The following is a 26,501-nucleotide window of genomic DNA, read 5'->3' on the forward strand; positions in this document are numbered from 1 at the left end:
ATTGTCCCCCTATCCAAAACAAAAGTAAAGTAGTATCTTATTCTTTCTTGGTGGTCATTCACCTTTTTATTGTTGGCAATTGTCAAAGCATAAACATTTAGAAGACTTGAAAAGACATTATGGACAATCCCAGAGGACTGCACTCAGTGCATAGAGCTATTGCTGACTAGAATGGGAGTCCAATGGAATTGCCAAATGTGCAATCTTAGTTAGCTACACAAACAGACTAATAAGAATAATCTAGTAATACCACAGGGAGTCATAGTCGAGGCAGGATAAGAATTTAGATCCAGTCTACAAGAAGATCAAAGACGATTTAGAAAAAATCGAATGAGGAACGCTAGGAAAAAATAGGTACTCTTTATTAAAATTAAAACTTACTGGGGCCAGCAAAGGAGCCCTCGCCTGCCCGATCCTGGCCTGCATCCTCCTGAACAGCACCCTCCTCCTGTGTCCTCTTGCCCTTGGGGGGAGCTGATGTACAACATGAAAGAAAGAAAGACCAGAAAACATGGATGAGATTTGTCAACCAAATCAAACATTTCAAAAGAACTATAACAAAATATTTTGGAGAAATAGCAAATAGATAGACAACTATTCCACGGGATATATTGACCTATCTCATATGGTATACTACGTTATTCGTATTGCCTGATTTGCGGACCGTTGACTTTCAAAGTTCCTATGTAACTCAATAAACAGACTACTAAAAAGGTTTGCCTAGGCCTGGCAGGCAGAAGTCCGCAGCACGCAAAGTGACAGACAAAGTCCACCCTGCTTGCAGATCAGTGAATACTCAAAATATCAATCCACCGACCACCACCACTATTTCTTCTTATAGCCATGTGTCTAAAGGAAGGACTGGACTTCAGTCTGTTGGGGCTGATTTAGAAGTCCCTTGCGGCTCATTTTCCTCCATTGTTGCGTGACTTTTGTGACGCAGCGGCAGAACAAAAGAGTCGCCATGGTGCGACGTATATATTAAAAAAAACGCATATGGGAGATGCATCACGTTGTAAAGCCCTGCACCATCAGGGGGCGTTCCGGCGCAAGGGAGGGCGTTCCTGCGCAGGAACGAATCCTAAAAGTAGCTGAGGGAAATCTACAAGATGTCAATCAGTCACTTTTAGGACAATGATGCGTGACTCAAACCCTGCGCCTGCTTGAAGCCGACGTACGGCTTGATGTTCCTTGATGTTCCTTCTTGTCAGGGAAACTGCGATTCTGTCAAGACGCCAAATTGCAAGCTGATCGTGAGACTGAGGCGAGGATTGAAGATCTGACCGGCAGACGCTGGAGGGACACCGCCGAGTGAGACGCGAGCGACCTCTGCGAGGAGACATTACACAAGGGTGAACACTGAAAATCCCGCCTACAGAATCGCAGTTTCCCTGACAAGAAGGAACATAGTGCTAAACACGCCACAGTTCAGTACAGGACAAGTTTCCAGTCCAGGTCCTGAGGAGTACCCCAGATTATCGTGTGGGTCCGAAACGCGTTGGCACGATACTGGAAGAATTTACACAAAGGGCATATCAGGAGTGTGATTCAAGATTAATTTAACCTGATTTTTTGACCCTAGAAATTTGTGCATTCCAGTATAGGCAAGCTAGCGGGCTAATAATTACATCTAAAAAGCTTCCTGCTGGCTTGCAGGTTAGATACTAGGACTGGTGCCTTGAACATTTAATGAGGATAGGCATTTCTCGTTTTATACTGTTTGGTTTGTACTAATTGTATATTTGTAAATATGTCTCACTCACGGTGATTGTACAGTTTATGTCTAATAAGCATACTTTTTATGTGCATTTTTTGTTGTCATTTAATTGTACCCTTCTTCAGCCATTTATGAAATGAACTGCTAAAAATTGAAAAATAAGTAAAAATACTAAACCACAAGTGTGTCCACTTAGATTAATTTGGTAAGTGGTACTAGACTTTGTTGTAAAAATAACCTACCTGGTCAACTGTTTCTTTGTTGTCTTAGTTAGAGTGGTCTAGGCCAGATAGTGTAAAGACCCAAGCCTTATTTGTTTCTCCTGCATTGGGGAGATAGGGCACCCCAGAGCATTACTGGAGCTGCGCCATCGTTGGCACGCAACTCCAGCAATGCGCCGCCTTTACGCCACAGATGCGTAAGGCTTCTGTGACGTTTTGGGACAATGGGTGGTGGTGGCATGGCGCACAATTACTGCCGCATCCCTGCTACTTTGCAGGGATGCGCCGGTAATTGAAAATATGACCCTTAGTGTCTAGCATTACGCAGTTCTTTACACTACACTCATACATAATTTCTCAGGCCAATGAAATGAACACAAAATACAAAACAAATAGGCATAGTAGCAAGAAAGGCTACTGAGAAGGAGAGCAGTGCACCTGAAATGCATAGAAGATTTTGAAATATAATTTACCTAATGTAATCGGCAGCATTATTGCTCTTGGTAAAGAACAAACATTTGCAAATAACAGAGCTGGATAAAACAGATTAGTGATGAAATAGCTAGAAATGGCTACTACTACTCACCAAGCCCGGGGACCTCTACGCCGAGCGCGTCCAGCAAGTCCCGTTCCCGGTCCATGACATCCGTCCAGCGGTGGGTGGCCTGGTTATAGGTGCGCCGGACCCCAGAGAGCTTAAACATGGCCCGGCACACCTTCTCCCACCGCTTCCGGCGCTCCCGGATGCCATAGCCGGTTGCGATCTTGCCGCCTCCCAGGATGGTCTTGGGGAGGCGGCGCTGGACGTGGAAGATGAGTGCGGCCACCTCCTCCGCGCTAAAGATCTCCCGTGGCATCACTTGCTCCCCCCTCAAACGCCCGCACGGGAGCCGGGCGCGGGGTGCGGGACCCTTCCCCTTCTCAGGGTGCTTCCCGGCTCCCTTTACCATGGTCTGGGCAGAAATGAGTTGAATAATAAAGAAGAAATAGAATAGGGAAGAAGAAAATAGAAGAGTTTACAAAAGTAGTTTAAAATTAACAAAAAGTAGCAGAAAACACAAAAATATAGAGCTAGAAAAAGAGAGGGATAGATAATAAGTAAAATAGATCAAATAAACTTCAAAAAAAGCAAAGGATGGCAGAGATTCAGAGAGGATACAGAAAGCATGCCCAGAACCATAGCAATGAACGAGAAACAAGATGGCAGTGCCCATTCACGACCGCGTGGGTAAGTTCGCGCGAGATTTACCTCGCGAGCACGTGCGAAATTGTACTAGCGAGCAGCACACTTTGCGAGATTACACATAGCGGCCGGAAACGGAATTACGTCACGCAAACAAGATGGCTGCGCCCGTGTACGACCGCTAGGGTAACTTCGCAAACGTATAGCTACAAGCGCCTTGCGAACACGAAAAAAATCACGCGAACATACACGCCGCAAAAAAAAAAGTGTATTCGTTCGCATTCGCGGCTTCCGAAATCGATCTCGCACGGATTCGCGCCCCGCAAATGACGCGAAATTGCAGACAAATGATTTTTGCTAAACTGAAAGCAATCAGCAGGTGCAAAAGTTCAAACTTAACATTAGTAACCATTCACTCTAGTGCTTCCTGAGGGGCCCCTCCAGAGTTCAGTTGCCTATTTGCAACTATTCCATGACCCTGCTATGACCCAAACAGCAGGCTCATAGAATAGCTACAAGTAGACCATAAAGGTCCTGTGAAAAAAAATTGCACTGCAACAGAAAGCAAATTACAGATAAGGAAGGAAGCAGGTGCCAGCCAGACTGGAAGTTTCAAAATTACTGACACATTAATCCCCCCCTAATTAATTCATGGCAGTTGAAGAAGGGCAGGTGTGCTTGCTTTCACTGCAACAGAAAGCAAATTACAGATAAGGAAGGAAGCAGGTGCCAGCCAGACTGGAAGTTTAAAAATAAGTGACACATTAATCAACCCCAAATTAATTCATGGCAGTTGAAGCAGGGCGGTGTGCTTGCTTTTTTTCACCCCCATAATCTACAGTGATAAACAAACCTAATGGGTGGCAGTCAGGATGTACCAGAGGGTGGCATGGGTGTACCAGAGGGTGGCAGTGGTGAAACAGAGGGTGCTGTGAACCTGTGATGATAAACCAGACGTAGAAACAACATAGTCGTGGCCGTTGCGAGCCGAAAAGTAAGTTCGCAATTGCGAAATGGTCCACAAATCCTCGCGAACGCTCGCCAACAAAAAAACCGGAAAAATCCGCTAATCCGCGAGAGTTCGCGGATTTTGAGGATTGCGAATCCGTAAATCCGCAAATTCGCGTACGCGAGATCCGCTAGATCCGCCCATGCTTAATCTTTGCCTGCCATGTATCATGATCATGGCAAGGCTTGTCTCACTTCAAAAAATAAACAAAGCACGATGGGGAGAGAGAAGTTTCTCCTTCTTAGCTGCAATTGAGATCTGAATCAAATTACTTCAGTCTCTAAAGACATGGCTTTTTACTAACAGCATAACCTGTTATTAATCGTTAAATGGGTATTTTGTCTGGTTCTTAGTAACTGTTAGCACCGGGACGCCTAAAAAATCGCACGCTCTTCAAAATGTTTACTTACTTATTGAAAAAAACATGGAACCCTGTGATTGGACACAGGAGCCTTTTCTCCCATCTGCCCTTTCAGTACCAGGTACCGAATGATCTGATTGCTAGCTGCAAACCAGAGGAAAACATTGTGGCTGACACTACTTTTCTCGGGGTCTAAATACTGGTGTCCTTAACTTCTATTAAAAGTAATATATAAATAAGCAGGTTAGAGACACCTGGATCCTATTGCACTTGTGAGCAGGACCAAGAAATACTGCTGTGAATTCTGCAGAACTGCCAAGGGACCCAGTCAGCCTTCCTGCCCTTGCAAGCCTCCACAATGCCATATGGGTAAATCTTGCACACCTATCCTGTGGGAGTACTGGGGTACCTGAAAAGAATATACAAAATATATGAAAAAAATACAATATAGGTTGGTGTCCATAGGCAACTCGTGGTATATTGATCACAGTACCTGGCTGAGTGCAAGGGCCTTCAGCCAACCACAATGCGCATGACTGAAGGTCATGCACTGTTGTAATTTGAAGTATTGGTGGGTTGGGCGCAGAGCCTGGCAGACGGCATTTTATTCTTTTTTTGTTTCTATAAAACTAACTCCTAAAGGAGAAGTTTCTGCTTAAGAAGCAAATACAACTGTGGGTGTTTCCCAGGGTGTAAAGGGTCATTCCTGTTTTTTCCTATTGATCAGTTGAGGAAGTATGCTGTTGACTTAGCCAACAGGGTCTCTGCCAAATTAATGCCTGCCCAATAATTTGGCAGGCAGTGTTCCCCATCACAGTACCCTGTCAGTCAAACTTTAAACCAGGCCCAAAGAAATAAAGTCGGTTGGCTGGTGCTCATAGCCCGCTCTTCAGGGTAATATGAAGCGAAAGAGGAGCCGTATGGCACCATCTAGTGGCTCACAGGTATATTTCTGGAAAAAAATCTCTTCCTTGGAGATATTTTAAAGGTGAGGAAACTGCAGTTGGAAATAGTATCCACCATAAAGAGTGTTAAATTAAGACCTACAGGATGTGGAAAAACCATCAGCTCTGGTCTTCAATGCTGGAACAGGCCTTTAATGGCTGGTATTGTCCTCTACAGTGGGCTCTAAGGCTATAGTAGTGAACATTTAGCAGCTCTTAGACTACACATGCAGCAACCATGCATCTGCTGAGTGTCTGGCCGCTATTTGATCCCACATGAAGTAGCTGAGAGTCTGTTGTGTATTTAACAGCTGCTAGATCTCGCATTTAGCAGCTGTGCATCTGCTGAGTGTCTAGTAGCACTTTGATTGAACATGAAGTAGATCTGACTCTAATGAGTATCTAACAACTGTTAGATCTCACCTGCACAAGCCTTGAATCCCGCACAAGCCGCACATAATCCAGACATGGATGTTCAACACCAACCTGAATTTCTACCCAACCATGACAGAATTCTCTAATTTGTCAAAAAGCTGGTATGACATGGCATGATAATAACATGAACTTTGATAATTTTGAATCTGAACTTAATGAAATGCCAAGTCACTTGGGTTCACACTGGACATCAATGTCAAAAAAGCAAGGATGGACTGGAACCAGCTCTCTCAGAAAGTGACATCAGAATTGTTATTTGAAACGTAGAGCTCTTGCATCTGGATAGTGTGTACTCTCTGCTCCATTGCTTATTGGAATCTGCACTGGCACCGCCTAAAGGAATTCTACACACCACAGCAAGACATATCACACCACCCTCATCCTATTGGAACACCATTGACTCTCATTGCCAACCACACTATCTTCTAAACCAGCTGTATCATTCACAAAAGCCATCACAACCATCACAACCATCATCCTCACTTATCTTGAAGACAAGCTCACCATCTCTGGGTATTTGTGATATACTTTCAGCCAGGAAACCATCAGACTGCAGACTTAGAAGTGTAAAAAAGACAAAACAAGACAGCCGGCCGTTTACGTCATGCACCCAGGATCTGGAACAGTAACCCTGTCTCCTTCAGGACCCCCCCAATGCCTCTCCAATTTAGGAAAGAGTTGAAGAACACTACTACACAATGCATTACTTCTTATTTATTTTCTGCACTGAAGTAAATATGTTATATGACAACACCTTTACTAACTTAAAGGCCTAAAATGCATAATGTGTATCCTCTCTTACCACCATCTCATTTCCACACCATCCTGCCCGTGGAATGGCTTTAATTTGGACCACACGTTTGTTTCCCTCCAGCTGCAGAGAAGTTGTGGCTGTGCAGTTCGTATCCACAAAATGCATCTGTGTGAAGCTGTAATTGAACCTCTCCAGGAGGCACTTGTTGAGAGACAATGTCATTGCTGAACCTTTACACTGCACAGTGGGAACGATGTCATCGCGACCTGCAACAAAACACGACTGGTTGGGAAATAATGACATGCATGGACAGCTTACTTAGCACGCCTGTAGTTAACAATTCTGCAAGACACACCCTTTCTAATTGGTATTCTCACAATCAAACACAATAACCATCAAATGCACACCAGGATTTTCTGGCTCAATGCTTCAGCATATTTACACTGAGTACAGTGTTTCTCCTAAAGTATGGTGGTCATGTTGGAAGTACATCACAGACACCAGCCCTAAGTACAGGACACAGAGGTCAGCAAAGGGGTAAGTCATGGAAATCGAGTTGGACAACTTGTATCTGTAACTGTTTCACTGCCGCTCTTCAGGTCTCGATAGAGCCAGCATTAGCTATGTGGAAAAACCTATTACTGACACTCAAACTCCACACAATATACAACACACAGCATAGGTTTTCACATGCATACATAGGCATACAGAAAGGGACTTTTGGACTCTTCCAGGCAGCCATTCGCCTGACTTGAGAAGTGCATTTTAGGAATTAATTCCATGGGCAGGCCTTCACAATTTAGGTCAGTGCATGAGATTTTGAAGATCAATATATGAGAAGTACATCTCTTTCACAACTGCTTTCAAAAGCTGATTGATATAATAGCCATAACAGTAAAACTTCTAAGGGGTCTTCTCAATTTCTCTGAACTCCTGTGTTCCAATATTTATCATCCTTCAACCATTCTCCCAAAATCTAATCGGTACCTGCCATGAGAGTTGGAAACTATGACCGTCTGCGTGGAGGCTGCAAGGGGTGCACCTGCGTTGCCTGGTTAACCAGCTCTTTGGAAAATGTAAGCATGACCCAGTGTGGTATCCTCCATAGTGGTTCCTCCCTTTGGCAATGCCCCGCCTCTTCCTTGGGAACAATAGAATGCTCAGAGATGACATTCCAACTGTTGAGGGAGGGTTCCCCTCAGTGAAGAGCTGTGCCTGTGCTGTGGCTGAGGTGTTACCAATAAACTTCTTTTCAAGCACATTGTCCTGGCCATTCATTTAATGTTTCAACACGGGCAGCAGAGGATGTGATTGAGCTGACCAACACCACAACAGGTCAGCACGGGTAAGGGGTTGTCTATACCGGGAAGAAGATTGTGGAGAAACCAAGGGATAATGTGTGGCAACTTTCCTGATGAGGACCTACATGTCTTAAGAAGTGCATGTTAATCTAAACTGTGCTTGCGGAACCTCCAAGCCCTGGATGTAAGACGACTGATGAGTAGTGCGAAGTTTTCTGGAGGCAGAATTTGACTAATGTCTATATAAAGTGTGTCCAGACCCCATCACTGCTAGCGCTCTGTGTAACTCTCAGCGCTTCCCAGTCTTTATCCTACTCTCACCCAGAGTCACAGTCAGCACTTTTTTACTTTGAATTTAAGTATCATGTACACTCATTTATCTGTGATTGGAATTGCCGTGAAAATTGCTATGTGGCCGCCTGCCTGGTGATTGTCTGTCTTTGGCAATGCAGCTACTTCAATATATGCTTGTAACCTACCCCCACATGCATCAACGTTTTTTTCATTTGCAAACGGTGCGATTCGGAAAAATCGGCCGTTTGCGAATGCAAAATCCGTTTTTGGGATGCATCAAACTGTTGTGCATAATTCGCTATTTTTAGCATTTCAAATAATTGCGAATGCATTTAAGGAATCGCATTTGTGCGATTCCTTAAATGCAATGCATCATTTTTTTTTAAATAGCGAATTTGAAAATTGGAAGTGCAAATTAACACGAGGTTGACCCTCGTGTTAATTTGCGAAAATTGTTAAAAAATGCATTTTTAAAACTTGCATGTTACAGACACACATGTCCATAGGACATGTGTGTGTGAAACATCCACTTAAAAATACATTTCAGGGGTGCAGGGGGGGGTCCTTTGGAACCCCCCCCTGCACCCATGGAATGCATGAAGATTGTGCAAATTCTAAATTGCGAATTCGCAATTTCCATTGATTCCTATGGGCCTTTTGGGCCATAGGAATCAATGGGAAATGCAAATTACCAAATTAGAAGTCGCATAATATTAGCGATTCGGTAAAAAATGCGAATTTTACCGAATCGCTAATATTATTAGAAATTAATCATGCATCCCGTTTTGCGAATTCTAAATTGCGTTTCGCTATTTTTCGCAATTTAGCATTCGCAAACGGCCGGGATGATGCATGTGGGGGCTCGAGCTTTGCCTCTCCCAAGCCACTCCCTGAGCCCTGCTGCGCAGTTAGCGCAGCTCCTCACTATCGGCCCCAAGGCAACATGGGCCGTTTAGAACGTTTTTGAGTGCTGAAGATTCCTATCAGCTCCAACTGACTATGTACGCTGAATGTGAGCTGACGAGCCTGACACCAGCACCCGAATTGCTTCATGGCCTGCTTAGCATACTTTTACTGGCTGTACTTCATATTATTAGCTGCTTTGCCTGCCAATGTCCTCTGCCTGCCACTTCAGGAAGGCTTGAAGCACCAAAAGAGAAATAAAAAGGGGAAGTAAGGGAAAGGTAAGGAGGACAAAGGGTGTAGATGGCCCACACTGACAGCAAGGAATGAAAGGAGGGGTAGTCCTGAGGTTGAGCCACAGCACAAGGGTCAGAACTGGATGAATTAATTCCCCTGAGAGTATGCAAGAAAAACCCACAAAAAATGCACATGAAGCCCACTTTGGTGTTTCCAAGACCAAGGAGAAAATCTGAATGCAGTTTTTGTGGCCTGGCAGGGACATTCACATTGAAATATCTCCAAGAGACTGAACACCATGCAATGAGAGAGACAAGATTTTAACCACAAGGAACCCCCTCATGCATGTATGCAAACACCCCATATGGCAAAGTAGCTTGGATATTATTCGGAAATGTGACACCCTACATTATAGTCCTGTTAGATCTATACTCCAAAGTAGAATTACTTCAGACATTAGTTCGGAGAGAGTCATAGAGTTTTTAACTGATGTATTTGCTTGTGAAATGTTACCATTGATAATGGAGTACAATTTTACTTCTTAGAAGAAAATGGCATAAGTCATCAGCACTAAGCATTAGGAGCACCCAGGAACCACCAGTGCCATAGAGAGCTTTAACAAAACATTGAAGGAAGGAATACAATAAGCAAAGTGCAATACATTTAATTGGAAGGTGAACGTAAGAATCATAGAATTTCTTTTGACTCCACACAAAAGCATTCTGAATACCCCATGTGTGCTATTAAGAAAACACTAATCAGAACTAGTTCTTTCATGGATGATATGGAATAAATGATAAATAAATTTGTGAACACCAAATAACCCTGGGGACAACATGAAATGATACACAAGGATGCAAGAAAAAAGAGAAAGGACCAAGAAAAAAACATCAAATTGTCCAATGTTGTGGTCAGAGATTGAGTAAAGATTAAGTCTCCAAGTGGGGTTGTCAAAGACTTCATGTTTAAAAAACTGTGAAATTAATCATACTGTTTCTCAATACAATTGCAGCATACGGAATTTGGGGATTGTGGCGAAGCTTAGGTACCCTATCTTCAGAAAGGATAGCAGATATCAACCAGCAGGAGAAGTCTCAAGCAACGACAATCCTCCATGCAGCAGCTGTATGCTTTTCTGGCCCCATTGTCTTGAGGCTGTGGTGAGCTTGGGAGAGACTGCGTAAGAGAAGCATCCTTGGCCTAGATAGAGGCCAGGTGTTGTTACACGTCCCAAATCTTGTCAGGTCTTGCTGAAGCATGTGCCTGTATTTTCAAAGGCCTCACTTTGAGGCCACCTGACTCAGAGACAAAAATATGATGATGTGGCATTAGGGCCAAAGTAGCTGACTTTGGAACTTGGGAACTAGCTTAAGGTCCCAGCTTCAGCTGAACATGCTGTGATTCTCTGTAAATCATGTAATCTTCCAAGACCTCTGGTGAAAAATAATTTGATCTTGTAGAAATAGTGTTGGCTGATTTGAAAGGAAAATCTGTATTTTTGCCAGGACCATCCGTGCAACAATTTTCTGGATAGAATCAATCAGACTGATTGGTCGGTAGTTCCCCGGAATGGAGCGATCCCCCTTTTTGTGTATTGGCAGGATCACGGCTCCTCACCAGGAATCCGGAATACATGCCCCCTTCGCAATAGCATTTCCAAGAAAAGCAATATAGGGCACCCAATTTGTTGGGTCATATTTAAAAAGATCAGCTGGAATACAATCCAGCCCCGGGGCTTTTCCACATGGAACCTTTCTTAGGGCATCCTCAACATCTTTACAATCAAACGTTAGGGCTTGTCGAGTAGGAAGGGGACATATGACGTTAGGAGGGCCATCTTTTTCCAACTCTAGCCCCAGAAACTGTGTCTCAAAGTACCCAACCTAGTCTTCAGAAGACAAGGAGCAAATTCAATGGGAGACGGTTCAGCAACACACAGTTTCACCAATTTGTCACTGTTTGCACACAAATGACATTCTCTCACCAAATCCTCAATCATATCTTCAGTACCAGGCCACCAGTAAAGTTCATGAATGTGCCTCCTTGAGGTTGACATCTAGAGTTCGCAATGCAGTGCACCCACTCATTGAGCTCACGATTGTGCCTCATGATGAAGGCCTGCCGGCCTTAAATAGAATCTATGCAAGAATAGCGTGGGCGGTCATTACATGTTTAATAACCATGGTTCTGATTTTGAATGACGTTGATGCCTTAATGAGAAAATAATATGATTGATGCCGTTTTAGTTGTCCTTTTAGCTAATGCTGTAATTGATACCCTCAATGATCAGCACTCTAATTACACACAGTTTAAACAGAAGAAAATAAAAGCCTCATCATTTAGGGTGTATGGGCATGATGCCTGTAAACTCTGCTGCAGGCAATAAGGATAAGAAGCTGTCTTTAAATCTAAACATTCATTAAAAAACTTACTGGAGCTCACCTTTCACAGTGCTGTTCTGGTCCACACATGCATAAATCTGAGAAGAAATGACTTCCTCAGTTCTGTCCTCGCACCTCTCTTCCGCATTAGAAGCAGGCATGGGAGTACCCCCGTCCAGCATCCTCCTGCATACATTGGACTCTGGCCTCTGCCTGGATCAGAGCAGGAATCTAGGGTGCTGTTATTGTGCTTGGGTTCTGTTAAGGGTTACTCTTATGCATTATATGTCATTTTTTCCCTGCTATGACTTAGTCTTCCCTTTATGTTTTCACTGTTCTCCAACACTCTGTGTTCTACATTCTCAGTTCTTATGTAATAACCCCCGGAGTGTGCACCTCCAAACATGTTTATGTTTGAAGGTGCATCGCCCTTTGTTCCAGTCTTCAGTGAAGCATCCTAACTGTTGACTCACCCATTCAACCTTTACGCTTCATCGAGAACAGCTGTACTCCCATGATACGCTGCTGAGACAGAATAAACTCCTCTGCAACTTACCTGAAACATCAAGGGGCCTCTTTATCACCCCGCCTTCATCACTTTTCGTTCCTGACATCCTGGAAGTGACACCCATCCTCCACTGTTACGCCTTCTCCTTCTCCAATCCGGATCCAACCTCAACTTCATCTTTTACTTAATTTTGAAGTTTTTGGTCATTTACTACACCCTACATCACTCGCTTTGACGTTAACATGCAAATGTAATGACGTAATCATGCAACGAAAGCCATTATCTTGGAAGCGCACGTAATGTAAGTGGCCATTTTGGATTCTTCATAAGGATACCTTTGGCTCTAGTCTTTCCTCGACTCATTACACTGGCACGCCTGGGCGGCCATCTTTATTTCAATTTTCAATGCACAATCATTTTCCTCACACGATTGGCAAATCAGCTGTGTAGTGTTCCTCATGACCGCTTTCTTCAAATTTTACAAGAAAATGAAAGGTAATTCCTCTCATAAAAATGGCCTTTTCCGTGACATTTTATATGCTTTGTGACTACTACTTTAAGCCAAGTGTCAGGATTTGGGCTAACTTTAAGTGACTAATCTCATTACCTATTCTGACCTATTCTAATATAGCCTTATAGCCCGCCGTAGAGGGCTATACCGGCTATTAAAGGCCCTCTCCAGCGTTAAACGCCCCGAGCCGAAGGCAAGGGCCTTTAACAAGAGAGAGGGACTTTAATAGCGGTATAGCCCATCTGCGAAGGGCTATAAGGCTATTAGAACATTCTGTCACTAGAGAACAGAATGTTCAAACAAAAAAACTAAGCCTTTTGGGAGCATGAGGGGATTGGAATCCCCTCAGGCTCCCTGAACCGTTTGTTCACAGCCAGAGCTGTGAACAAAGAAACATTGGAATGTTGGAGCTCCAGGCTTATACCAGCCATTATAAGCCCAGAGCACTCCATTGTTTTCAATGGAGCTCCCAACATTCCAATGTTCTAATATGGAATCTAATCAACTCAACAGATAGTACATTTAAACCATTTTCTTCCAGTTCCTGGCAAACCAAAACAGTCATGGAAAATACGGTTTCGCAGCTTTGAGAGTTATTTAATTGCCATTGACACTGGAGAATACTCACCTAAATGCAAATTAGCAATACTATATAGTAATTTGGGCAGTGCTGGTCGTCAAGCATTTGATAATCTGCCAACCTCTATCCCTCCTCCCAGAGATGGCGATGGTTAGAACGTCTACACAGATGCTGTCCAGACACTTAATAAGACATTTTTTGGACAAGCTAATGTAATGCTAAAATGATTTAACTTCATGGGTCAGGAAAAAATACCCCAGCGAGACAGTTAAAGAATTTATTTTGTGGATTGCAACTTCGGTGCCTCCCTCGACATGTGCATCAGGAACCAATTTGTATACAGTTGTTTTCATACTATCAGAACTTATCGACATGGCTGAGAGTATTGAGAGACCCATCATCTCTTCAAAATGTATTTCGAATGAAAATGGTTCACCTGTCAATTTAGTGCAAAATGATTCTGTAATTAATGCTATGATGTTAAAAAACAAATTTACCAAACCTTTTCAAAGAAGAGAAAACACTGTCTGTTATAGGTGTGGCTCCAAGACACATCTTGGTAATAGTCCCATTTGATTTGCTCTTGGTAAGTAGTGCACAAATTGTCACAAAATTGGACATTTTTACTCTGTTTGCAGGAGCAAACAGCTGGTTCAAGTTAGTTTAGTTTCCTCACATGAACATCCCGATTTTAATGTCTCTTCTCTTTATTCCTCTTTACAGAGTCTTGACATTAAAACCGTTGACTTAATTTCTCAAAATGTTTCACAAAATATTATTTTATAAATTGATTCTAGTGAGGATTTGTCTAACTTTGAACGCACAAAATAACCCACTTGTGAAGTTTCAATTGTGATAAGTCTCTCAAAATGATGGCAGACTCAGGCACACCTGTGTTTGAAAACCATTGGTCTTCTTCTGTCTCCTTACTTGACTTAGACATCATTCCTAAAGCATATGGAGATACAGACCTAGACATGTTAGTTTTCTCCTTTGCTGATCTAACTTGTCTGGATAAATGAATCAATTCCAAAATTGATGTTGCCATCAAAGGAAAAAACATTATTTGGAGGCAAGATCTTGCTAAGAAGGGGTTAAAGCTAGTTCCTGGCTCAGAAAATCCAGTCCAACCCAATGGTGTCTCAATTTTCTCAATTTCAGAAGATTTTGATTAACTTATTAAGGATATAATCTCAGAATTTCCTGAAGTTTTTAGCACTTACTCTCGAGCATTTAATTAAACTCAAGGCTGGTGCAATACCTGTTTACTAGACATGGGTTCTGAGGGTATTATTGAACCAACCGATTCATCCCAATGGGTTAGTACCATTGTTATTGTAAGAAAACAAATTCAAGTATCCTCCTGTGTGCCGACCTCTGCTCCCTCAATTAAAACATAATTGTCGATTGTCATCCCCTCCCCAGGAGACAAGACCTACTAATGGGCATTAGTGGTTCCACATGTTTTACATTACTCGATCTCTGCAGTGCATTTCATCAAATTCCCCTATCTCCCCAATCTACTGACCTAACCACTTTCATTACTCCTTTTGGAGCATTCAAATAACTAAGGTTACCCTTTGGACTGGCCTCTGTGGCCAGTGTCTTTCAAAAATTCTTGGATTGGTCGCCAAAAAACATAAATGTTGTTCAAGCCTACCAAGACAACGTGCTGTTTTTCTCAAGAAACAAGAATGAACACATTCACACTCTAAAAGAGGTTCTTTCTTGTTTCAAAGATGCTGGTATTGCCTTGGGCAGAGATAATTGTACATTTTTAAAACAGAAGTTGATTACCTAGGACACTCTATTTCTTTTAATGGTATCAAACCCAAATTTTGTCTAACCCAAACCATTTCCAACATTCCAATTCGCAAAGACACTTTGAAATCATTTTTAGGAATGACCGAATATTACTCGAGATTCATTCAGGGTTACTCGCAAATTGTCCAACCTTTATGCATTTTCTTGAAGAAAAATGTCAAATTGGTTTTGCTTTCAACCTCATCAAGAAAGTTATCACTGAAGCCCCCACATTGTCTTCTTTCACTCCAGATGCCTAATGCTCTATATCTGTTGATGCCAGTCAACTCGGTTTAGGCGCGGAACTTTGTCAGTGGGTTGGTGCCAAAGAGCATACCATGGGTTTTGCTTCCAGAACTCTTCCCACTGCTGAAATTAATTACAGCACTATAGAGAGAGAATCCCTGCCTGCTCATCGGCCGTCGAAATATATACACATTGAGTAAGTTACACTTACTCAATGGCAACGGCACTGGAAAAGCTTCTGCAAGACTGCTTTGCGTTCTATCCAGACTGAATGAATACAATTTTACCATTCAACATATTTCTGGAGGACACAATGTCAGGGCAGATTGCCTTTCTAGATTACCAATGAAAGACAATCTCTTTGAATCTAAATGTGATGAGATAGAATGTGTTGTCATCTCCATTGAAGGCTCCTTCTTCACATCCCTTACCCTTTCCCAATCAGATTGATTTCAGGCATATAGTGATGATCACATGCTTCCGCTGTCAAAAATATGGGAACGTGAATCATAGGCCAATATTCCATGAACTGTGGGCTCATTTATGCAATGATCCAAGCAGGCCAGCCGAAAATGAGATGTGGCTAGTTGTAAGAAAAAACTGGGGTGCCATATGAGAGAATCAATGGTGGGGTACTGTAAGTTTGAAAAGGAAGCCCAATGGCAAAAGGTCAGTGAGCCAGAGATTAGGCCTTTAGATTGTGCACCGTATAATGTGTGAGAATAATAGCACAAAAAAGAATGGTATTTATACTCATTTGGATGAAAGTGCGTGAAAGCATATTCAAGATTAACGAGCGTTTAAATTAATGTGACCGTAACTTGTGGCTATTAGTGACATGTACGCATATGTATTGTCGTTCATATATAGTGTTATATTAGCCGAACTTGGTAGACCTAACTTTCGTTTCTCCCTGTTCGCTCTTAAGTTGAAGGTTTATTTGAATTTATGTGTCAGTGGGCTACTCTCTCATTTCTTTCTTCCATGTATTTGCTGCAGGTGCAGGATTTTGATCTTGTTAGTTAGAATAACCTCTTTGTTTCAGCAGTTAGGTAATGGTAGGGAGGAGAGGATGCCTTGGAAAGAGCAGAGCTGATAATATGGGAGGATATCTTTTGCGTTTGGAAGGGCCTGGGAACCAAAGTCATCGGACTGGAGCCTGAATGTGCTATTACTTCATGGAAAACTACTAAAAAGGAGGTGGTCAATTAAATGAAGAGATCAGATGATGCAATTGTGGGTGTGTTTGTCCTATTTTGTATTGAGACTTATTGAAAGAATCGAGAGACAGCTGCTTACCTGGGGAGGAGAAAGCATCTTATAATGAGATCTTTTGCTTCACGCTACATGACCCAAATAATGTGATTGTGCTTCTTTTTTTTTATTTTTTATTGATCAAGCAACTCCAATTTATACATATAGAAAAATAGCAATACATATCAATGAATAAATACATAAATACATACATGATTAATAGAAGAAGGTACCATCCTAGAAAAACATCACGTAGTATCATGAATATCCAAATTATTGCATGTACGACTTTCTCACAGCCTTCTTACATCGCTTGACCAGGCTGCAATTGATGACCAGATCTTATTACCACGCAGTCTAGAGTGTCTCCCTCTGGTAGCGTAGATGGCTTTTTCTTGATTATACATCCCCAAAGACCTAGCTAACCACATTTGAAAGCTTGGGGGATGAGCATCCTTCCAGTGTGCTGCCAATAATATTACTTATACAGCTGCCCCCACAAAAATGCATGATTTCTCCTCCGAGCTTAGCCCCAGAGTACTATCATAACCAAGAATGAAAAGTGTAGATGATTCCGCCTCCCTGTGCCCAAATACCTCCTCCCAAAATCCTGACAGCATACTTTTAAGTGATGTTAATTTAACACAATCATGAAACATATGTGGCAGAGTGGCCGGCCAGAACCCACACCTGGGACAAGAATCGTCTATTCTCTTTCCCCATGAAAACAACTTAGCAGGGGTAAAGTATAAGCTATAATGGTCTTGTAAAGCTGGGCTTTCAAGTTAGATGATAAGAGTAGTTATGATGTTAAAAATAAGCTCATATCAATATCAATATTGGGATTAGACAATTTGCAAGCCCAAGATGATTTTGTATGATTCAGATCATCTTAGAGTTTCTCAAGGAGTAGGCCATATATTGTTCCAATTCTGGTTAAATTCTTAAGTATAATATCTAAGAATGGGACCTTTTGCAGTGAAATCATAGGGTTCTTGGAACTAAGAATAGTATTAACCTAAATAAATTTAAAATAATAATTTTTAAAAATTTCAAAAGTTCTCTGTAAATTCACAAACCTATTATTCGCTTCTCCCCGAGGAAATCCCATACCGTTCTTACCCCCGCGCTTTCCCATTTTTTAGCCATGTCATCATTAGCCTATAGGGGTAGCAGAGAGGATTGCCAAAGAGGGATATACCTGTTGAATTTCGGAATTGCCATGAATCTAGAGCCCTTCCTCCAAACTTTCCAAGCACTAGTGATGACCTTGAATCTGACTTTTTTATAATAGCTTGATTCTATTTGCCTCAGCAAAAGCCCTTAAGCTTTCTTTCCAATCGATAATTCATATTTAGAAGGTATTTCTGAACCCTGTGCGTTTTCATTCACCGCCCGGGTATTAAAAAGAGGTATCATTTGATGAAGCAGACTGGCCCAGTGATATAGCATTATATTAGGAACTGCTAAGTCACCCCTATTTTGTGGTAAAGATAAATATTTTAGCGACCTTCTAATCTTCCCATATTGCCAGACAAAATTAGACATTTGTGACTCAAGTGTTTTTATGATCTTATCCTCTAAACTTAATGGGATAACTCGAAACAAGTACAATACCCTAGGGAGTATATTCATTTAAAAAAATTACCTCTGCCAATTATTGACAGATGTAAGCTGTTAACTCTCACAAGATCTTTCCTTATGTTCTTAATTAGTGGTTCATAATTCAAGTTGTTAATATTTTCAATCCTTGGGTTTAAGCATACCCCCAGGTAGGTGGCCTTTTCTGTTTCCTGGGATCATCATAATCAATATTATCAGTGCATAGAATGATCGTCTTATCTTTCTTAAGGGATTATCCGGAATATTGACCAAATCGCCTCAGCGGGGTTCAGTGGTAATACTGTCACATCATCAGCGTAAGCTAATATTTTGGTCTCATATGCCCCTACCGTAACCAGTTTTATTTTCTGGGTTTGTAACAATTTAATAATCAGAGGATTGATGCATAAGGCAAACAATATCGGGGAACAGGGACATCCCTGTTTCGTTCCTCTCGATATAATAATGGGACGAGATTCTATATCCATTAGTTGAAACCTATCTCTTGGTTGTTGGTACATGGCTCTGATCGATTTAATAAGCCCAGGCCCAAGGTTGTTTAATTCTAGCACGACCCAAAGAAACAGTCCAATAACACCCGATCAAAAGCTTTCCCGGCATCAAGGAGGATCATTGACATCCGGCCCCCCCGTCCTGGACAGGATATCAAACATTGAGATGACTCTACGGGTATGATCCATTGTACCCTTACTATGGGACAAAACTATGTTGCCAGGGGGAGACCAGATGTTCAACTACCCTCCCGAGCCGATTGGCCGGCACTTTTGCATAAAGCTTGGAGTCGGAGTTAATCAGGGGGATTGGTCGGTATGATTATGGATTCTCGACAGGCTTGCCCTTCATAGCGAAAATGATTATATTTGTCTCCTTCCAGGACTCTGGAGGATTGCCACTCAGCTGTATACCGATAAACAGATCCAATAAATAAGGTATTATTTGTGCTCCTAGTATTTTATAAAGTTCATGGGGAATTTTATGGGGGCCAGCAGCTTTCCCAGAGGCTAAGCCGGACAGGGATAATTGCAGCTCTGTAATACTAATCTCTTTTTCAAGATCCTCTCTGTTTGTAATATGTAGAAACTTACTCCATCCAGTATTTAGCGTAAATTCCCTTAAAAATGTCATCATTTCATCTGAATCAGCTTGGATGTCACTTTGATATAGCTTTTGACAGTACTGTTGAAATATTTCGGCAATATCCCCTGGGCTTATGTATTCCTAGTCGTCTATTTTAATAGAGGTTATCGTATTGTATGAGATCGTCTTCCAAGTGCGTAAAGCCAACTGCTTACTCACCCTCTCTCCATTTTCATAGATACTGCTTTGATGCGATTGAAAAGTCTCTGCTGCTATTGAAGATGCATGTTCTTCTTCAGCCCTGGCCAAATCTTGCATCAATAGATGGTTTTCCGTATCAAGTTTTTTTTTGTTCTTGCCACATAGCTGATTGTTTCCCATCTAAAGGCAGCTTTAAAACAATCCCAGACAACCCCCCTGAATGCACTACAGCAATTCATTCCGAAGTAGCTTTGAGCCCAGTCTTTAATAAATTTTATATAAACTTGATTTGCCAGAAGTGAGACGAAGTCTGGTAAAGTGGGTTAGATGTATTGTCAGAGTTAGGGAGTTATGGTCCGAAATTTGTTTAGGACATTTTGCAACTTCTGCTCGGTCATCTAGATCACTTGTCTCTAATATATAGTATATCCTGACATATTTGTTATGAGGGTGTGAAAAATATGTATACCGAGGATCAGGTTGATTTTTTGCATCCCAAATATCAACCAGATCATAGCTATCTCAGAGTTGGCAAATAGCTCTAAATACCCTTGGTTTTCGACCTAAGTATCTATAATGGGCTTGTTTCCTATTTGAAGACCCCAAGGAGATATTAAAATCTCCACAGAAAACTAGCGATTTTGGCCACGAGGCGAGCTCTAATTCAAGATCCTCAAATATTTAAGGGTCATCTTGGTTTGTACCATAGACTGAGCAAATAGTTACACCTGATGTCAATTCTATAATAGCCCATCTCCCAAGGGTATCAACTGCCTTACATAAAGCTAGTCCTAGGGATATTTTGGTTAGAATGGCTACACCCCTAGTATTTGATGTTTGTGTTGTACAAGCAAGGATATTATAGCCTCTGACCCTTAATAGATCTTTCTTATCCCATGGAAAATGCGTCTCTTGAAGACAGACTATATCCGAAGATTTCTGTTTGATTATTTCAGCTAAACGAGCCCTCTTGCTCCTGTCATTTAGGCCCGCCACATTCCATGAGCATATAGTAATCTTCCCCATTACAGTTTGCTAGTTATTTTCACGGAACCTACTAACCCATTCTCAAAACCTTGACAAACTTTGAAAATATCTCGTACCTTTTGTTTCACATTTATCAGAAATACCAATTTGATTATGTCAAATACTATATCAGTATTATTATTGAAGTTGCTTTTTTTGTTATAGCCCTCTGCCCACCTACCACCTCCCCCCACCCACCTCAACCCTATCCACCCTCTCAGCACCCAATGTGAGGCGTACAGACTCCAATAGAATCTGTTAGTGATGAGCATGACCAGAGCTCAGTCACTACACAAATAATGCCAATGCTGAGCTCCAAAATCAGCCTTATTTGTTTTAGTTTTCCATTTTTTCCCCCTTATTCCTATTTTTAATTCCCCCCCCCCCCAGTCACCAAAAGAAAAAATATTGTTTTCTGGAAAATACTTTGTTGTTCTCATTATGATAACACTCATGGACATAAACCATTGCTAGGACAACTTGTCTTAGCCCATCGAGGTATTCTTTGGCCTTAATTTCGGAGAGAAAAAATGTAGTTTGCACCCTAAATCACTTTAAGCTGAGCAGGGTTGTTAAGAGACGCCTGTGCTTTCTTGTCTTGAAATGGCTTGATTAATTGGCACAGGCTCTACCGCCTTTCGACGGTGGAATGACAAAAATCTGGGCGCACAAAGTAGGAAACACCATTTCTGGTTCGTTTAGACTCGGGACTAGCCTTTTCGAAGAACGCCTGGCAGAGCGAAAATTGCCACAAAATACAAGAATAGCACGAGGGTAAGCCCCGGGTTTCGCTGGTTGTTTTAGAATGAAGGGCATGCGGTGGGCACATTGGATTTCTGAAGCTCAATCCCACCCAGAAAGTTCTGGTATCTGGAGTCATGAAAAAGGTCCACCACAAAGGAGTGAGCGTCTCCCCCCTCCCCCCTCGGGGACGCCCAAAACTCAAAGATTGTTCCTACGTTGGCTGTTTTCAAACTCTTCCAGCTTCCATCCAACATCTGCCAGCTCCGCTTCATGAGAGTCATCCGTACCAGATTCTCTGCGATCTCTGTTTCGTTAGAGACAATCCTTGATTCTAAATCAGTCAGTCGTTCTCCAAATGTACTGCAAGTCCTGGTTAGTTTGCGGACCACCCCTTCGACCTTACGTAAGGCTGCTGGAGCTTTGCACCCATCTTTGGATGTTTCCTCACGATGTGCTGCGATATCCTGGAGAATAGTACCCAGGGTTGGAGCGGCTGGGTTTGAATAGACTAGATGATCAGATTGTTGCTCAGAATTAGACACGCAACAGGGATTAGTCAGCTGGTTAGTCGGGGTATAATCCCAGGCCAGGTCCTTTGTACCATGGCGATTCTTTTCCTTTTTCAAAGCGGTTTTTAGTTTAGGCCCAGAGTCTTCATTTTTTTCCTCGCTCCCACTCTCATCGGCCATATAGGAAGCAGTATCATCAGACCACTCAGCTCCATCTGAGAGGGAAAAGAAGTCACTAGGATCCAGCTCTGTGTCTGGGTCAGCTCTGTTTTCATTGTTCTCGTTAGCACGACCTATATTTAGCACCCGGTTAGGATCATCAATTAATATTTGCGATACTTGGGGTATATGAGCTGGATTAGCTGGATTACCTAGCTGAATTGGCTGAGCAACCCCCCAAATTTAGCCCCAGTACCAGTATCTGAACATACTGTCTCACCAGATTTGCCAGCATCAGTGTCTGTTAGCAGGTGGGCTATCGGTAAAATCATACCTTCGTTGCTGCAAAGATCAGCTTCTGACTGCTCCCTCATACTCCGATCAGACGTGTTTACCAGACTGCTGTCTTATCCGGCCCCCACAGTAGAAGCAGTTACAACAGGCTCTGTGTCATTGATAATTCAAGCTTTGCTCTACCCTTCCTGGCCCAGGAGAACTATGGGGTTTTCCGCAGTAAGTCGGCCACTGTGGGACCGGTCATAATCCCCTTCTGTTTGGCAGCGCTTCCACGATTCGGCGTCTTGGAGGTCAGAACGGCAGCACCCCGTACTTCCTCCACATCTCCGCCCATCTTGTCCCATGGCTCAGCGAGCTCCCGTGGTGCCAGCCTTGCTGCCCTTGCCTTAGCCGCTGCCGCTACTGCCGCAACCTTAGGTGCAATGAGAACGCCTGCGTCAGGGTGAGTGCAAGTACCGGACTCAGGGAAAGCTCCGACTGCCGCTTTCAAATTAGGATATACCGTCCACAGATAGCGCAGAACTGTTAATCCGCTTATAGTTCCTAGTGTCAATAGTTGATTTCTGACTGGCTTCTCCACTTCAAAGTGGGTTTCCGTAATAATTTCTTCATTTGGTATAGCTGTTTGCTCAGCATAACTAGGTCATATTTCCTTAAAAAGCTCCGGTCAGTGTCCACTGCGGTCTCACACATCCGCCATCTTGCCTCCTCCGATGAGAGTGTGCTTCTTAGGAGGTCTTCACGTGCTGACACCTTTGGGGATTTCACTCTAGTGGTAGTGTAGGGACAGACTACGGTTTAATCTTCATTCTGATTTGTCAATGATAAAGACTCTTGATCTAATATCTGTAGTTGGCTGTGTCTTGATTTTAAAATTGGTTATCCTGTGCATTCTACAGTGCCTTAACATTGTTAGAAGATTTAGTTTTGTCTTAGTGTCCAAGTATTTTTACACTCTCATCATGAGGTTTGTATGTTCTACTTTTCTTGGCTGTATAATACAAAAAACAAATTTAGAATCTGTAGTCAGTGTCCTTTGAAATCAAAATTGGAAACAAAATATATTTGTTGATTATTTTCTCCCCTCCACACTTGCAAGCAGGAACAAAGGAACATCGACCGGAGGTTCCGGAGTAAGTCTAGGAAACTGGTTTCATCAGTTGGTAGCAGTCTGTGATGGTTTCCTCTTGCAATGAGGGGAGAATCTAGAAAATCTAGAATAGATTTAGAGCCTAAAAATAGAGCGCAATGATTAAGAACAGGAAACAACTAGGCCTGGGCGGAGCACAAGCGAGGAAAATCAACCTCCCGTGCGAGATTTTTCCTCATTCTGATTGTCAAAAACTAGTTGGCGAGCGCGGAAAATTAACCTCCAGGCTGGATTTTTCCTCGTTTGGGATCGTCAACATCAAGTTGGCGAGCGCGAGCATGGAAAAACAAACTCCCGGCGAGATTTCTCAATGCGGGGGGAGGGGTCAGGTTTCTCCTTGCGTATGCTTGCGACCGCTCGCTAAGAGAAACTGCTTGTTCGCTTTGAGAAAGCTGAAGCTTTCATAAAAATCTGCTTGAGCGGCAGAAACGGAAAGCTTGCGTTGTGCATGGTGCCGTTCGCAATGATTGCAAAGTGCGGACAAGCATCTGGCACTGTGCAGTCACTGCAAACAGCATTTTCTATTGCTTTGCGTAGCGCGGCAGAGTTTCTTTACCATTTTGCGTACCGTAACTCCGCCCAGGCCTAGAAACAATGGACTTTGACGGAGTTCAGCAAAGATAGTGGTGAACAGTAGCATGAGTATGAACAGGGATGTGTGTTGTAGATTTCAGTAATGGATTGTGTAATGTCTTGTGGAGTTTGATGACAGTTGAGTAAATGTGGGGTTTTCTGTTTACTGGGCCAAACGTACGCGGTGCAGGAGATTTTTGGTTATCGCGCTCAAGAGTATCCTAAGATCTTGGGATAGGTTTGTGGTGTAGAAACACCTCGTTGTCATAATTGTCTGACCATTGGTATGTTGGGGAGTCATGGAATGATATCGACAACCCACTTGTGACAGGCAACTTTAAATGAGTGGAGTTGTTACAATCGGTTGTGGAAATACCCATGTGCAGGGGTAGACTACATTGATTTGAGTGGTCAACGCAGGTCATGGGTCATAGGGTGTGAATGTTCTTGGGTGATTGGAATCTATTGATCTTTTAGAGAGGCAATTACTTGGTTTATCGTAACTGTCGGGTCGTTCGGCAGGCAGACATTTATTTGTTTTTTATGAGTGCGAGAGTGAATGCGTATGGTGTGATTGTGAAGGAGGGTGAACCGCTGCGGAGAGGAAAAATTGAGGTCAGGGGTGTCGCACTGCTATTGGCTGTTTGGTGTAACACCACAACAGGATTGGTTGGTCTGTATCAAGAAGCCAGAAGAAAGGACATTGTTAGCGAGGCAGATTTGGTTTAAAAATTAGATGTTTCAGAGTTTTACGAGACTTATTTAGATGGAACATTGGAGTAGTAACTTGAGGGGGTGAGGAAGCTCTGCCAGATGGTACTCCAGCACATTACATGGAAACAAATGTATGTCTCTATAATATAGTTTGGTTACAAAATTGCACAAGATTACTGAAAAGGAAGGACAATTGGCTTTCCCACATTATGGATCATTCAGGTTGGACATATTGTACCAGCTGAGGTGAAGAATGTCTTCATTGCGACCCCATCCTCGACTGACACAGTTTGAAGTCCTAGATTCCTGGATGTGAGCGGCTCATTTAAAGAATAAGGAAAATTCTCAGGGAAGAATGAGGAGAGCGATGGAGGCATATCAGAATACAAAGCTGAAGAGTTGGAGAGTTGGCACCATTGAAGGGAAAAGACTGTACCCCTTAATAGGGAAGGAAACGGAAAGTTGAAATAGGAAAGGGGAAGACGAAAGCGATACTGGTGATAGTCTGTTTGACAAATTGTTAGCAGAATGTCCTTCACCCTACAATCTACAGTCAGCAGAGGGAAGAAGAGAACTAGAAAGTGCAGTGATCATGTAAAGGACGGAGGAGACGTATACAGGTAAGTAGTAAGTAATTTCATTCAATCAAGAATAAATTGAGCATTTTACAGGAATAAAAACCATCATAATACAGTATCAAAAACAATTAATTAAAATTTGATAAGAACATCCTGTTACAAATGAGAACAGAAATAGTTAAGAAGTAATACCAGTAAATTTCAACAAATACTGTTATACATACACTAAAATTAAGTTAATAAAAACTTCATACGATTCCGCCACGCGTACAAAAGATACCTAGTTAGTGCAAATACAAGCCATCTGGTATTATCAGACGTAAATATCCTAATGGCATCAGAGGGGAGAATGCAAGATAAAATGCGACACACAGGGATGATCCATTTTTTCCGATAATCATTATATGCAGTACAGAAAAAGAGAAAATGTTCTATGGTCTCTGGTTTATCCAAACAAACAGAGCATATAGATGAAACAAGTGCATTAGCCAAGGCACTTCTTCTAGAGTACGATGGTAAAATCCCATATCAGACCTGCAAATATAAAGCTCTGGCCTGAAGGGGCTCAATGTCATCTAAAAATTGTTCAAAGGTAAGCTCGCATTTAAAATTAAGAAAATTTATTGTAAGCGGGCCATTAAAATTATTTATCAAGGATTCATGGTCCATAAAAGCCCAGAACCTTTTTTTAAAAAACGGAATAGGTGCCTTCTGAATACACCCTGGTTCATCCCAAAGATAACTCATACTAAGCTTGGTGAACCAATCCCTCAATTGTTTGAGCCATTTGACCCGCCCCGTTTTTTTATCTAAATCACGGAGTTCGCCCGTAGCACACCTTAGGGGTACTTTCGTTCTACTCACCCAGATTCTTAGCCAAAAGGTGAGCGCCCTTAGGATAGCATAATATCCTATGCATCTTAACCCTAAATCAGATCTAAGGGGTATTAAGGGTGTGCATCCTGTGGAGGTTCACGATTGCCCTCATAAACTTATTTTCGGCCCAGGTCAACTCTTTTACGTTATCCAGACCCCACAGCTCAGCCCCATAGAGGGCTGCTCCTAAGCCCTTTGCCTTGTGAATTTCTAATATAGGGGCTAGTGGTCTATAAGGGGAGGTTCTGATTGTACACAGTAGTGCTCTATCAACATGTTGAAGGGCGAATGTACTCTTTCTAATCTGGTTTGACCAGGATACATCTTCACTT

General features: G+C 42.3%; 1 protein-coding gene across 1 annotated transcript in view; it reads right to left on the bottom strand.

Moving 5' to 3' along the window:
* Nucleotides 1-26,501, bottom strand: part of LOC144828315 (uromodulin-like) — a 252,905-nt gene that overhangs the window by 181,830 nt on the left and 44,574 nt on the right. Inside the window, exon 2 of the mRNA XM_078686403.1 lies at nucleotides 6,673-6,890. Coding sequence (XP_078542529.1) covers nucleotides 6,673-6,846 — 174 coding nt within the window. The 5' untranslated portion in view covers nucleotides 6,847-6,890. The remainder of the gene's footprint in view (nucleotides 1-6,672; nucleotides 6,891-26,501) is intronic.

The sequence above is a fragment of the Lissotriton helveticus genome, chromosome 4_1 (genome assembly GCF_964261635.1).
Source record: "Lissotriton helveticus chromosome 4_1, aLisHel1.1, whole genome shotgun sequence".
Taxonomy (NCBI): Eukaryota; Metazoa; Chordata; class Amphibia; order Caudata; family Salamandridae; genus Lissotriton; species Lissotriton helveticus.